The 11,708-nt window shown below is 36.9% G+C and overlaps 1 protein-coding gene across 1 annotated transcript; it reads right to left on the bottom strand.

The window, feature by feature from the left end:
• Window positions 1–3,203: 3,203 nt before the first annotated feature.
• LOC120333120 (uncharacterized) lies at window positions 3,204–5,699 on the bottom strand. The gene is made up of 4 exons (XM_039400469.1): window positions 5,626–5,699; window positions 5,019–5,202; window positions 4,120–4,296; window positions 3,204–3,323 (listed from the first exon to the last, which is right to left on the bottom strand). The coding sequence occupies exons 1-4, from the start codon at window positions 5,697–5,699 to the stop codon at window positions 3,204–3,206; spliced, it is 555 nt and encodes a 184-aa protein (XP_039256403.1).
• Window positions 5,700–11,708: the final 6,009 nt, after the last annotated feature.

Genomic DNA, 11,708 nt, shown 5'->3' with positions numbered 1-11,708 from the left:
TACTTTGAAAGAAAACCCACATAACTAGCTTTCAAGCTTTTTCTAATTCTGGTTGAAAAAGGTTCAATTCCAATTATTCAATAAAATTTATATTGCTCGTTGCATCCCTCTGATTCTTTTTTTTAAAACCCGAGGAGCACGAAAGCCATCATATTAACGAAGCCATTCTAATCGAATCGTATTACCGAAGATTTCTCCAGCACTTCACATTGTAACCCCCTACATAAATAGATGGATAGATAGCATATTCGAATACTCTAGATCAGTGGTTCTTAAACTGGGGGGCGCGCCCCCCTTGGGGGGCGCAAGATGATATCAGGGGGGGCGCGAGAGGTCACAAAATGGAATCAGAAATTTCCAAGCAACGGCTCCTAAAAACGATCTCCGCGTTGTGTTAAAAATGCCGGCTTTTTCATATTATAATAAATTTTTCTGTCTCGTAATATTCAATCTATGTTAACAACAAGAATTCAAAATGTCTCTCTATTTTAATTATTTTGTGTCCAAGGTAACCCCGAAATTCCGCGATACGGTTCTTGCATGGGTCAGTCGTTGAGATTACGCCACTCGTTAGAAGAGCCGACTTTTTCAATGGATATGTAATGGTTTTTGTGATGGTTGAATAAAATATTAGATCCATGACCGATATACATATTTAAAATGGTTGCTTTATTTATTTAATTGTAAATAATTACCTTGCGATTGATTTAATAAAACAAAAGCACCCCTACCCCAAAATACCACGGCAATCCGCAGACATAAAAATGTGTTGTAAACTGCCAGATTACATTTGGTTTTGATTCATATTCGCTGCAACTCTTACTCCGCGCCATTGCAATGCTGCTACATGATTAATTTTCAAATATCATTGTTAGAGAAATTCCCAAGTTTGTGATAAATCCCACGGAGAAAAATTCATTTCAAGTCGGTAGTTTTAGAACATTACAGGTGTGCCGCAGGCACAAAGAATTTATGAGGTTTGCAACGTCTAAGAAAGTGTTTTTAATCTGTCGCGGCTGACGAAAACAATCGGATATTTAAACAAAATGCAATCGCAAACGTCATGCTACTTTATTTTTCAGCGGTCAAGGTCGGGGAATCGTCCACATGCATAATAACTTTTGGAACTTCTTTTCTTTTTGCTAATAATGTACATATATTCATTTACACTTCTCCTTTCTGTAAACTGTATTTTTGAACCTGGTGGTTGTCCAAGGGTATTGTAAGTGAATTTTGGAGACGTTAGGCAAGCCAAGAAGTCTGTTATTATTGTGTGTTTCAAACACACAGATCAACCAGCTCATCACAAAAGCAGATTTTCGAAGAAAAAAGGGGGGGCGCGAAGTTTATAAAATTTTTCAAAGGGGGGCGCGACTCGAAAAGTTTAAGAACCACTGCTCTAGATTCTAGAACAGGGGTGTGCAACCTTTTTCGCACGCGGGCCAAATATCAATAACCGGATGAAACCGCGGGCGGCACCTACATTTAACACAGGCTTTCTATTAGTTGCAGGCACAAAATGATGTCTTTTTGTTATTGATCTCATGTCATCATTGGGGGTCCTTGCAGAAATGATGAGTTGAAATGCATGAATTCCTTAAAACTGTAATTCAAATATACTGTCACACCCAATTTAAACGAATTCAGTGAGAAATTTGCTGCTGGATTCTTTTCCCGACTACTTTTATCCAAATTTGCTTAAATGGAAGTGCTAGCAATCCTAAATGACGCCCATTTTAGAAAAAAAATATATTACCGAAAAGTACTATATTTGAAGCCATGGTTTTTTTCAAATGTGGAAAGTTATTTTGGTTGAGATGTTTTCTGTAAAATATGCCAAGATTCATTTCAAATAATTTGCTGTCAAATCTTATTCTAGGTAGGATTTAGACAAAACAACCGATAGGCTGTAACCAAAACTCAGTCAGCTTTTGTACCTTTTAATATTATTTTTTTAAACTGCTCTCCAGTTGCCTCCGCGGGCCGCACAATTTTCCCTTGCGGCCGCATTTGGCCCGTGGGCCGCACTTTGCACACCCCTGCTCTAGAATATACACAAATTTAAAAAGAATGACTCTGAAGGGCGAGCAAAACCTTTAAAAAAGTTTAAAACATGAGAAATATCATGTGCCCGCCCACCAACACACACATACAAATAAATTACAAAAAAACACAAACCTATAGTTAAAACAAGGCTTGAGCCAGAAATAATCAAACGAAAGATACACGAATGTATAGGAACCTCCGGGCTGCTTTACACCTTGCGAATGTTCTGTTTCATACTGCAGCCGAACTTGGTCATCAGTGACCGTCAACACCAATTTGTTCATCCCTCTTCGATTCACAGTGTTCCATTTCACATCCAAGATCCAGTTGTTTGAGTTTAATCCCATATGCTTAAAATTGTCTATGTTTTGTAACCTATTGTGAAACCAACTTAATCCAACCCTGTGCGATACGAAAATTGTTCATTTCAATAGATATAAAACACAGAGCAGCAAAAACACACCAGCCTCAACAGCAGCCAAACTTATAACCAACATCCGTTGGTATTATGACAATTTAATATAATATATTCTCTACAGTTTATCTATCTCTAGTAAGCAGTATTAGCCGGATAATTCGTGCGGTATTCACTGTCAATATAGATAGTTTCAAAACACTAAAATAACAAACATTTCGAATTAAATGTAAAACTAAGAACTAATAAATATTACCTTGGAATTGCATGTCGCTGCTCGATAATCAGATTTGTCTCCTCGCGACTTCCCTTTCCAAATAAAACTGTGTAATTATCATTTTCTCGTAATATTTGTTCGAATGATTTTTACCGGTTAAATAAACTTGACTTGGTGTTAGAAATTGGCTGCTTGATATTGAAACATTCCAGATGATAACGTACGGCGCGATGATATACATTTAATTTGATTTAAATTCAAATATAATTGACATTTCAAACCGATAAAATAATATGAATGGAATGTTAGACATCGAGATATTAATAATAATTAAGCGGTTCAATTCATTTTTCGGGTAACAAGCGTGAAATTAAATTTAAGCTATTACCAGATATCAACAAGTCCAAAAACCCACAAGCGCGGTATGTCGAAAATGAAATATACAAATTGAGTCAATAATAATTTTCTTCAAAACGCTTTGCAACGAATTCGTCTGAGGATATGGGTACATCTGTGGTTGATATGCTACCATCTTCGAATTCTTATGTATCCAACATAACTTCTTTGTCTATTTGAAAAAAAAGCCATGGATCTTCTAGATTGCAATCTTTTATTTCTGTCTTCAGGAACCACAACGCGATGCATCTGTATATTTAAACTTGGATTATTTAGATCTAAATTATCAAAATACCAGAACCAATTGTTCACAATATAAATACAATCAGGTAATAATCAATGCTATGAAACTCAGAAAACATACCGTTGATTTGAGACGCCCATTTGTCCAATATTGCAGTTGACAAGAATTAAAGTCGCCAACGTTGACAAGAATTAAATTTGGAACAATTTATATAATTTTGTATTTTTCATCGGAATTCATTACCTAATAAGAGAAGTTGTCATCCAAACATTGACTACTTTACATGTGGATGGAATGGCATACACCTATTAGATTATAATAAAGACTGCTTCAATTGTTACCAGTACGTACAATACTTTTAATAGTAATGTTCGAATATAGATATCAGCAAAAAATAAGCAATATGAGGTAGCTATCCTCCCTCTTTACCTTCCCCCCGATTATGATTGAATTTGTATGATACAATAATTCTGCATCACTCACAGATTCAAGAATTATCATCACAAATCCACGGCTGTAACGTTTCGTTGAGTTAACAAATGTTCCAACTAAATTAGGATTAAACTATTCTTGCTCAATAATATCTAACTTTGGCCAAACAAACGTTACTGATAATCAGTTGTGTAAGTATAAAACTCTTGAATCCCAATAGCGAGCCCTTTCCCTGCTACAATATCTTTGCGTTGGGTATTTTCACAGAGATCAAACAGTCCAAGAGCATAGCTGTAGGACAAGTGTACAGCAAAGCTTCCGCAGCATTCTGATGCATATCTTAAGGCTCTTTATATATTTAGCACCAACCTGGAGTACACTCAAGTCATCGCTGAATAAAAACATCAAAGATCCGAAATCAGTATGCACAGCAAAGCTGGGTCGAACTTCTTTTGAATTTACAGGAGGATATTGAAGAACTTTCAGTAAAGACGGATTCTTTTCACTATTGACCAAAAGATGAGATTTGAAAAAATTATCTTTATTCTGTAAATTAGCGAATTTGATATTACAATATACAAATGAGAATATCGGTCAGAGACCGAAGACTTATCGATCTGAAGTTAGGGATCCCCCAAAAAGCGCTCTTACTCCATAGTGACACCTTGTGTCCCATCACTAATTAATTATTACCTCGCTAATTATACGACATAATTCATCCAAAATCAACACGCTTCTGACCCGACATATGATGAATGAAAATGCAAAATCTGGAGCAGATTCAATCTCGCTTTCGTGAGATATCGCCTGCATCTAACAGACAGACAGACAAATACCTATCAACATACTTACCGATCTTAAGATCGATAAGTAATAAATCAGATTTGTTTGATAATTTCATTTAGGTAATAAAGTTAAGAATTTGAAGATATGAACAAATTTGAATCTAATCGATTTGGAAGTCTCTCACCCGCAACGTATAGTCTGGACAGCTTGCATATACTATTCGAATCAAATTTGTGACATGGATGACGAAATCATCATCCGGACAATATTTAGCGACCAAAATAATGACGTAAAAATCATTCACTGAGCTAATGTGTAAAAAGAAATATTTTCTAACTCATACCAGAAATAGTAATTAGTTTTTTCATCATTGATTAGGACGATATATAACCTGTACTATAATATAAAATATGAACCTTTTTATCTGAAATATTTTTTTAAATGATTACTACGCAAATTTTATAAAAATACACAAATCTTGCCTTCAATTTCATAGCAAGGCTCAGAGACTTGAAAACTTGTAATCCAATAAATTTACATTTTTCTTCAAACTTCTGAATTTTTGCACGGAACCCCGGTATGTCAGGCCATTGATGATCTTCGATACAGTAAGCAAGCATCAAACATTCCAAATAATCTGATTTTATTATATCCTTTGAATGAGATCTGGTTGATAATAAAATGGAGCTTAGAAATAAAGATCTTGAATATGTAGAAAAGTACAATCATTTTCTGCCCGACCAAGGCTCTGAAGGTACCCCCACCCCTAGGGCCAAGTAATCACCCGAGCATGATGCTAGATCATAGCTAAGATCCTATCGCGCCCAGTATATTATATTAAGACCCAATAATTATTTCTCCTCATAGTCATAATTTTCTATAATTGATTGTGGGAGCAACTCCGGTGACATCGGGCAATATTTATTGCTATATATATTTAGTTCTTCGATTTAACTCATGTAATAAATATCCGGAGATTTAGGCAAATCAGAGATGATATGCAGTATTTTGTTTACCATTACTCCTAATTGGCCAAAGTTATAGCCAAATTTGATTTTCCGCAAAATAATAAAACTCAGCAGAAATTACTTTCGTGCTCCAATTGAAAGATATGTTAATCCAAATCGACCATCAAAATAAGCCTTCTTTTTTTCGATCGGCATAGAGAAAAATTTCTTGGACAACGTGTTAATTTCCAAAATCTCCTCTCTGTAAATTCAGATAGAGTCGCTATGAACATAAAGACTTAATGTTGCGAAATCAACGATAGAAAATTCATTCTCAATTGTCATTAAATACAGCATTATAATTCTATTAGTAACTTTTTATGAAAAACATCAGTAAATTGTTGTGGAACTGGGACACTACCATGACATTTCACTTCACCACGGAATATATTTTCTGGTTAGCTCTTAACATCTTCGTACCAAATGGATGCTTTGCTTTTGCTTTGAAATAATTCGAGGGCGTTAGCATGGCAATAGTAAAGCTAAGGTCACCATAGGTTCACTGCACATATTGCTTAAGTTGAGAAGCATGGAATACCTCATCCAAACTTCGGACATAACATTAGCTATATTTACGTCAATCTTTGTGTAATTCAAATCAATTCGTCGGCAATAAGTTTCACACATTTCAGAGTATATTTCTCAATTTAAGTTTCAACACAAGTTATATAAAAGTCAAAATGTTTTGAATTATTAGATATGTCAACTAACTTATGTAAATGCGTGGACAAGTGGTGTCATACTGTGTAGTATTTGATTTATATTTATAACATAATTTAAAATTATTATAACAGAAATCGCCCATGTGCCCGCACGGTACCACTTAAAATAAAAGAATTTTATAAATAGCCATCAGTAATGAATTTCATTTGCGATGAATATTATTCGGATGAGTCAGAAGTTATTTTATTTGAATTTATCCCATCAAGAAGTTATACTTGCGCAACTTCTTTGCAACAATTATTAAGTTGCTGCTTCTCGCTGCTATCACGCTGTAAGGTATATATGCAAAACCATCTTGTTTTTAGTTCCACAAATTAACTGTGAAGTATGTAATTCCAAGATTTTTATAGCGCAGGTGGTTATTTATACATCGCAAGTTCTATCAGTTATTTCAAAAATACAAGTTCGTGTTATTCACATGATTTTAGAATTGAATTCTGCCTAGAGTTATAGTCAAAATTTTTATACTTTTGAAAGTGGAGAATAAAAAAACTATAATTTTTTGGTTTCTGAAAAATCTAAAATCATTTGAGTCAGTATTTTATTCGAAGTTCGACATTTTTCCTAGCAGCAACATGATAGCTACGCACATCTATAATTTTGCAATGTCGTCACTCAGTGTCCAGCGAGAACTAACCAAGAAAATGTTTCGCATAACTTAGTTCCAACCTCAGCCAGGACTGTATCGTCAATTGTATTTTCATCCCGGAGGCAATCTTTGAAATCTACAACCTGTATTTCTATATTGATTGCATTTGCCGCGCTACCTAATACCTTTACAATAACTCTCTGAATTTCAAAGACGAGTAATTTTCAATCTCTTGTAATATGTCAAGACGTTCAGGTTCCCTGATTCGCCGATACGAACAATATCTAAAATACAGGCGAGTTCTCGTTGGACACGGCCTAGTGCATTTATAGATTGCTCCACTAAATTGCTGATGCTTACAGCTTTCAGGTTGCTGTTATAACACAAATATGAAAAAACATAGAATTTTAGATTTTATTATTCTGATACCGATTCTTTACACTTAACAGTTTGAAATGTTGACTAAAAGTATGAAATTTTGACCCTTGCTTCGACAGATTAAACTGAATGGTTCCGTTTTCATACAATCATGAACGTCTCGATATCTGGACATCAATTTCAAAGGCATGTGCAAAGCATGGGTATCTGGTTTAATGAATCTAGTAATGAGGATTATTTGTACAAAGCCCCCGCCAAAAAAAAAAAAACCTCCGCCGCCGCTCAAAATAAGAAAATTAGTAATCATTCAGGGTTAGGTTTAGAAATGCAGATTGTGCTTGAATTTCAAATTTACAAATCTTACCTAACCCGAAACTTAACCGAACTTGATAAGTACTAAATTGGTATTTTAAAGAGATTCAAAATTACCATATATTTCATATTAATAACGACTAATTCAGGCTCAAAAGTAGAGGTTTAATGACAATATCATAGCAGTTGTTGTAAGCCAGTATTATCCATGGCAATGACGTTTGGGAGAAATACATTGTATTTTTCAAAACCCTTAAAGCACGACAAATTTTTTGGAAACACTCCGCAAGATTTTTCATCGCTATGAATAGCAAAGCGTTCCTATTTTTGAACCAAGCACGTGCGCTATTTCCGATCTAATGGGTGTGTTATGCTTTTTAGTGTTTAGTTGTACCTATACATTCCATATTTATTTAACAAATGAAACGATTTCAAACCACAAACTAAAGTTGTAAATAGTACAATAAAAATGGTTACAATAAAGCGTTAACTAAATTATAAAGATCAATGATAAGAAATTCAGTGCAAGTTCTGAGAAATAATTTGTCTTAGAAATTTCATTGGCGGTCAATTGTACAGAGTATGAATGAGAAGTTTTCAAATAGTTTCATAATGTCTATAAAATCAGCTATTGAGAGCGCAAGGTAAACAAACTGTTGGGAAGTCTGATGAGCAGATTCTTTACAGATTACCAACTTGAGTGTCTTTGTATAAATCCAATGTTTGTGAATGAAGCATAACACATTTAACCTAATGTAAGTCTAACTGTTAACAAAGATCCTTAATACAACCAAATACTCCAATCAGTTAAATAGAAAATAACACAATCATGTATGATACAGGTAGAGACAAATGGCATAGAAACAGGATGGCAGAAATGGCATATCCCAATATCTCCCCTTCGTAAAGGAAAAAGATATTTGTTTTTCAAAATATCACAAAATGACAAAGTGAATAAATAACGAAATAGCAACAGGTAAAGAAACATTTGAACAGCAATAAACAAAGAAATAAAAATTGTTCAGTATTCATTATCAAATGTCTTATTTTATCACATAGAACAGTCAGTATAGTCATGTTCATTCAGACAGCCCTGGCTTGTTGTAAGGCTGTAGGCGGCTCAATGCCAGAGGTAATCTTGGTGGGTGCGTGGCTGGACGAGAAATAGCTGAGGGATTAGTTTGGTTTGACAAAGGGCGAAAAGGTGGGGGCCCCGAATTTGGAGGGTGGTTAGCCCTGGAGATATGGCTAGAATGTGGCAGATTGGGTGATATAGGAATTGTAGCTTGGGGTTCGAACAAAATAGGCTTTAGGAATCTCCGGTTTCGTGTGACTGTTCTCCCAGATCCATCCATTCTAATCAAGTATTTACGGTGTTTGAAGCATTTCACAACTTTTCCTGACCTGTCCCATCTTATGTTGATGGGATTTTGGATTGAACCGTTTGTTCCTTCTTCTAAAAAGGTAGGTCGTGTGCATGTTTGTTGTATTCAGTTTGTAGGTCAATATATTCCTGAGAAAGAGTTTTTTCTCTAGCTTTGGCTGCTTGTGTCCACAGTGGATTGAGCCGTAGGTTTGATGGGTGAATAGGTAAGAAGTCCTTCAGATGCCGAGAAAACAAAAGTTGTGCTGGACTGAGTCCAATATCACGGAGAGGGGTGTTTCGATATTGAAGAAGTGCTTTGCCGAATGAACGACTTTTTGGGGAACCGTCTGGCAGTAAATTGTCCCGGATGAGTCGTTTGGCTGTTTTTACGGCAAGTTCAGCTCGCCCATTTGATTGTGGATAGTGTGCTGACGAGATTCGACCTTTCACACCCCAAATTTCCAGAAATTTCTTGAATTCCTCTGAAGCTCTGAAGTTCTTCAGCACAGCCAAAGCGCGTGAAAAGTTGTTCGAAAACAGGAATGATGCGGTTTGTGGAAGGTGATCGGTGAAAGTGGGCAATTTCAATCCATCCACTGAATCTGTCTGTGATTGCTAAGTAATCGTTACCATTTAGATAAGATAGGGCACAGATTTGTTGAAAAGGCCATTGGGGTGGAGGTGTTGGTATGATAGTTTCTTGAACTTGAGATGGTGCAATATAGGAGCAAGTGGAGCAAGAAGATTTGAAGTTGAGAATGCATTTGTTCATTCCCGGCCAGTACACACAATCTTTTTCCCTAGCGACCATATTTGTGCAGCCCTGGTGGGCACTGTGTAGTGTATGAAGCACAGATGATCTGAGCTGTCGAGGGATAACGAATCTTTTGTTATCTAAAACAATGATCTTGTTGTCGAAACAAGATAGTCTGTTACGTAGTTCCCAATAGGAGCGAACCTCTGGTAAAGTGGCACTTCTTGTGGGAGGGAATCCAGAAGAAATAGTTTCATGTAACAGCTGATGTGATTTGTCAGCTTGACAAGCGTTTTGAAGCCTATCGATAGTTATTGCCCGATCCGTAAGAGGTCCATTCTCGTTTTCAATGTAACAATTTAAGGCTTGTATTGTCTCGTGCATGAGAGACCAAGTGGTGTCGTCCTCTAGTTCAGCAGCAAAGAGGTCTTCATCAGTTGGATTAGAGGCAGAAAGTACTGGATTCCTTGAAAGCGCATCTGGCCCTCTGTGCCTTTTTCCACAACAGTGGTGTATGGAGAAATCGTATTGAGAAACTTTTGATCTGAATCTCAGCACACGTGGGTTGCTGATGTCAGATAGTTGTCGGTTGCTGAACAATGAGATGAGGGGTTTGTGATCGGTTACTACAATGAGATCTTTACAGCCGAGGATGAAAGACTTGGCATGGTCTAAGCTCCAAGCAACCGCAAGCGCTTCGCCTTCGATGGGTGCATAGTTTCTTTCAGCTTGTGAAGTGTGCCGAGAGCCGGCGTATACGAGATGCCAACCATCAGGACAACAATTTGGGGCTTCATTTGTACCGCAGGTACAATATTTCTGTAGAAGTAGGTAGCCAATGCCGTCCTTGCTCCAGTCGCATTGAATCAAAGATGGTCGATGAAGGTCAAATGATTTAATCCCTTCTTCACATAGAGTGATAAGTTTCGCTTTCGATTTCTCAAATATAGATTGAAGAGTGTCGTCCCATATGCATTTGGATCCCTTTTTTATTAGGTCGCGAAATGGGAGCATAATGGGGGAGATGGCGTAAGCCCATGATATTTGGTTTACCAAGCCGTGCCAACTTCGAGCGTCGTGAATGTTTGTCGGAGGTGGAAAGTTTTTGATGGAGTCAAGAAGCGCTGGGGCAGGTGCAATCCCAGCAGGGGTTATTTTAAGGCCAGCAAATATGATGGTATCTTGACAGAATTTGAATTTATCAGGATTGAATACTATCCCCTTTTGAACGCTCAGTGTGAGAAAATCCCAAACTTGATAGAAGGATGATTGAATGTCACTCTCATATAGGCATAGGTCATCCACTACATGCTGTACTTTTTCAATGTTTGACTCTTCTAGAATGAGATCAAGGTTGCGATTGAAAATATCTCCTGCAGATTTAAAACCTTGAATAAGGCGTGTGTTCATAAATCTTCCCCATGGTGTGATGAACGTTGTCAGTGGTTGACTTTCCTCATCTAGTGGAACGCTATGATAGCCATCAGTGAAGTCCAAAATAGACTTTTTCGTGTTAGGAGGAATTTTGCAGGCAGCTTTGAATGGAGATGGATTATAGTGAGCTTCTCGTATGCACTGGGCGTTCAATTTCTGTAAATCAATAGTTCGCCGGATAGATCCATTTTTCTTCAAGAGTGTGTGAACACCCTGGTGTGATCATGCCTGGAGGTACGGGCTTTACCTTTTTCGACATCGTCCAGTAGTTTTTGCTTTGCTGGTTTCTCCATATGTATGGGTATTGGAATCGGTGTGTGGCGTGCATATGGGATAGCCTTCGGTTTGAGGTAGATGTGTGCAGGTGGTCCCTGCATTGTGGGGAATGGTGGAGATCGGTCGAAGGCGGAAGCCTTGAAACTATCCAAAATGTACTGTTTCAGTCTAGTTATGTTGTCCTCAGTCGGAGGAAAAGGAATATACATAGGTCTGGTCGGTAGTGATTGAACCCGTTGATTTGTGATTGAGGGTTTCGAATCGAATATGAAAATATTCGAATCGGTTCAGAGCAAAATTTTGAATCGCCGCCATCTTGTTTTTTTCTCTCCG

This window comes from Styela clava, chromosome 13 (assembly GCF_964204865.1).
Source record: "Styela clava chromosome 13, kaStyClav1.hap1.2, whole genome shotgun sequence".
NCBI lineage: Eukaryota > Metazoa > Chordata > Ascidiacea > Stolidobranchia > Styelidae > Styela > Styela clava.
Note: the sequence above shows the minus strand (reverse complement) of the source record. Positions and strands in the feature narration are given on the sequence as shown.

What these genes read in the sequence shown, in the direction of transcription:
- LOC120333120 (XM_039400469.1), bottom strand. Translation starts at nt 5,699, where the DNA reads ATGCCGATCGAAAAAAAGAAGGCTTATTTTGATGGTCGATTTGGATTA. An exon ending in CTTTCAATTGGAGCACGAAA is followed by an intron (nt 5,203 to 5,625) that starts GTAATTTCTGCT and finishes ATTATCAACCAG; the next exon opens with ATCTCATTCAAAGGATATAA. An exon ending in GCCTTGCTATGAAATTGAAG is followed by an intron (nt 4,297 to 5,018) that starts GCAAGATTTGTG and finishes GCTAATTTACAG; the next exon opens with AATAAAGATAATTTTTTCAA.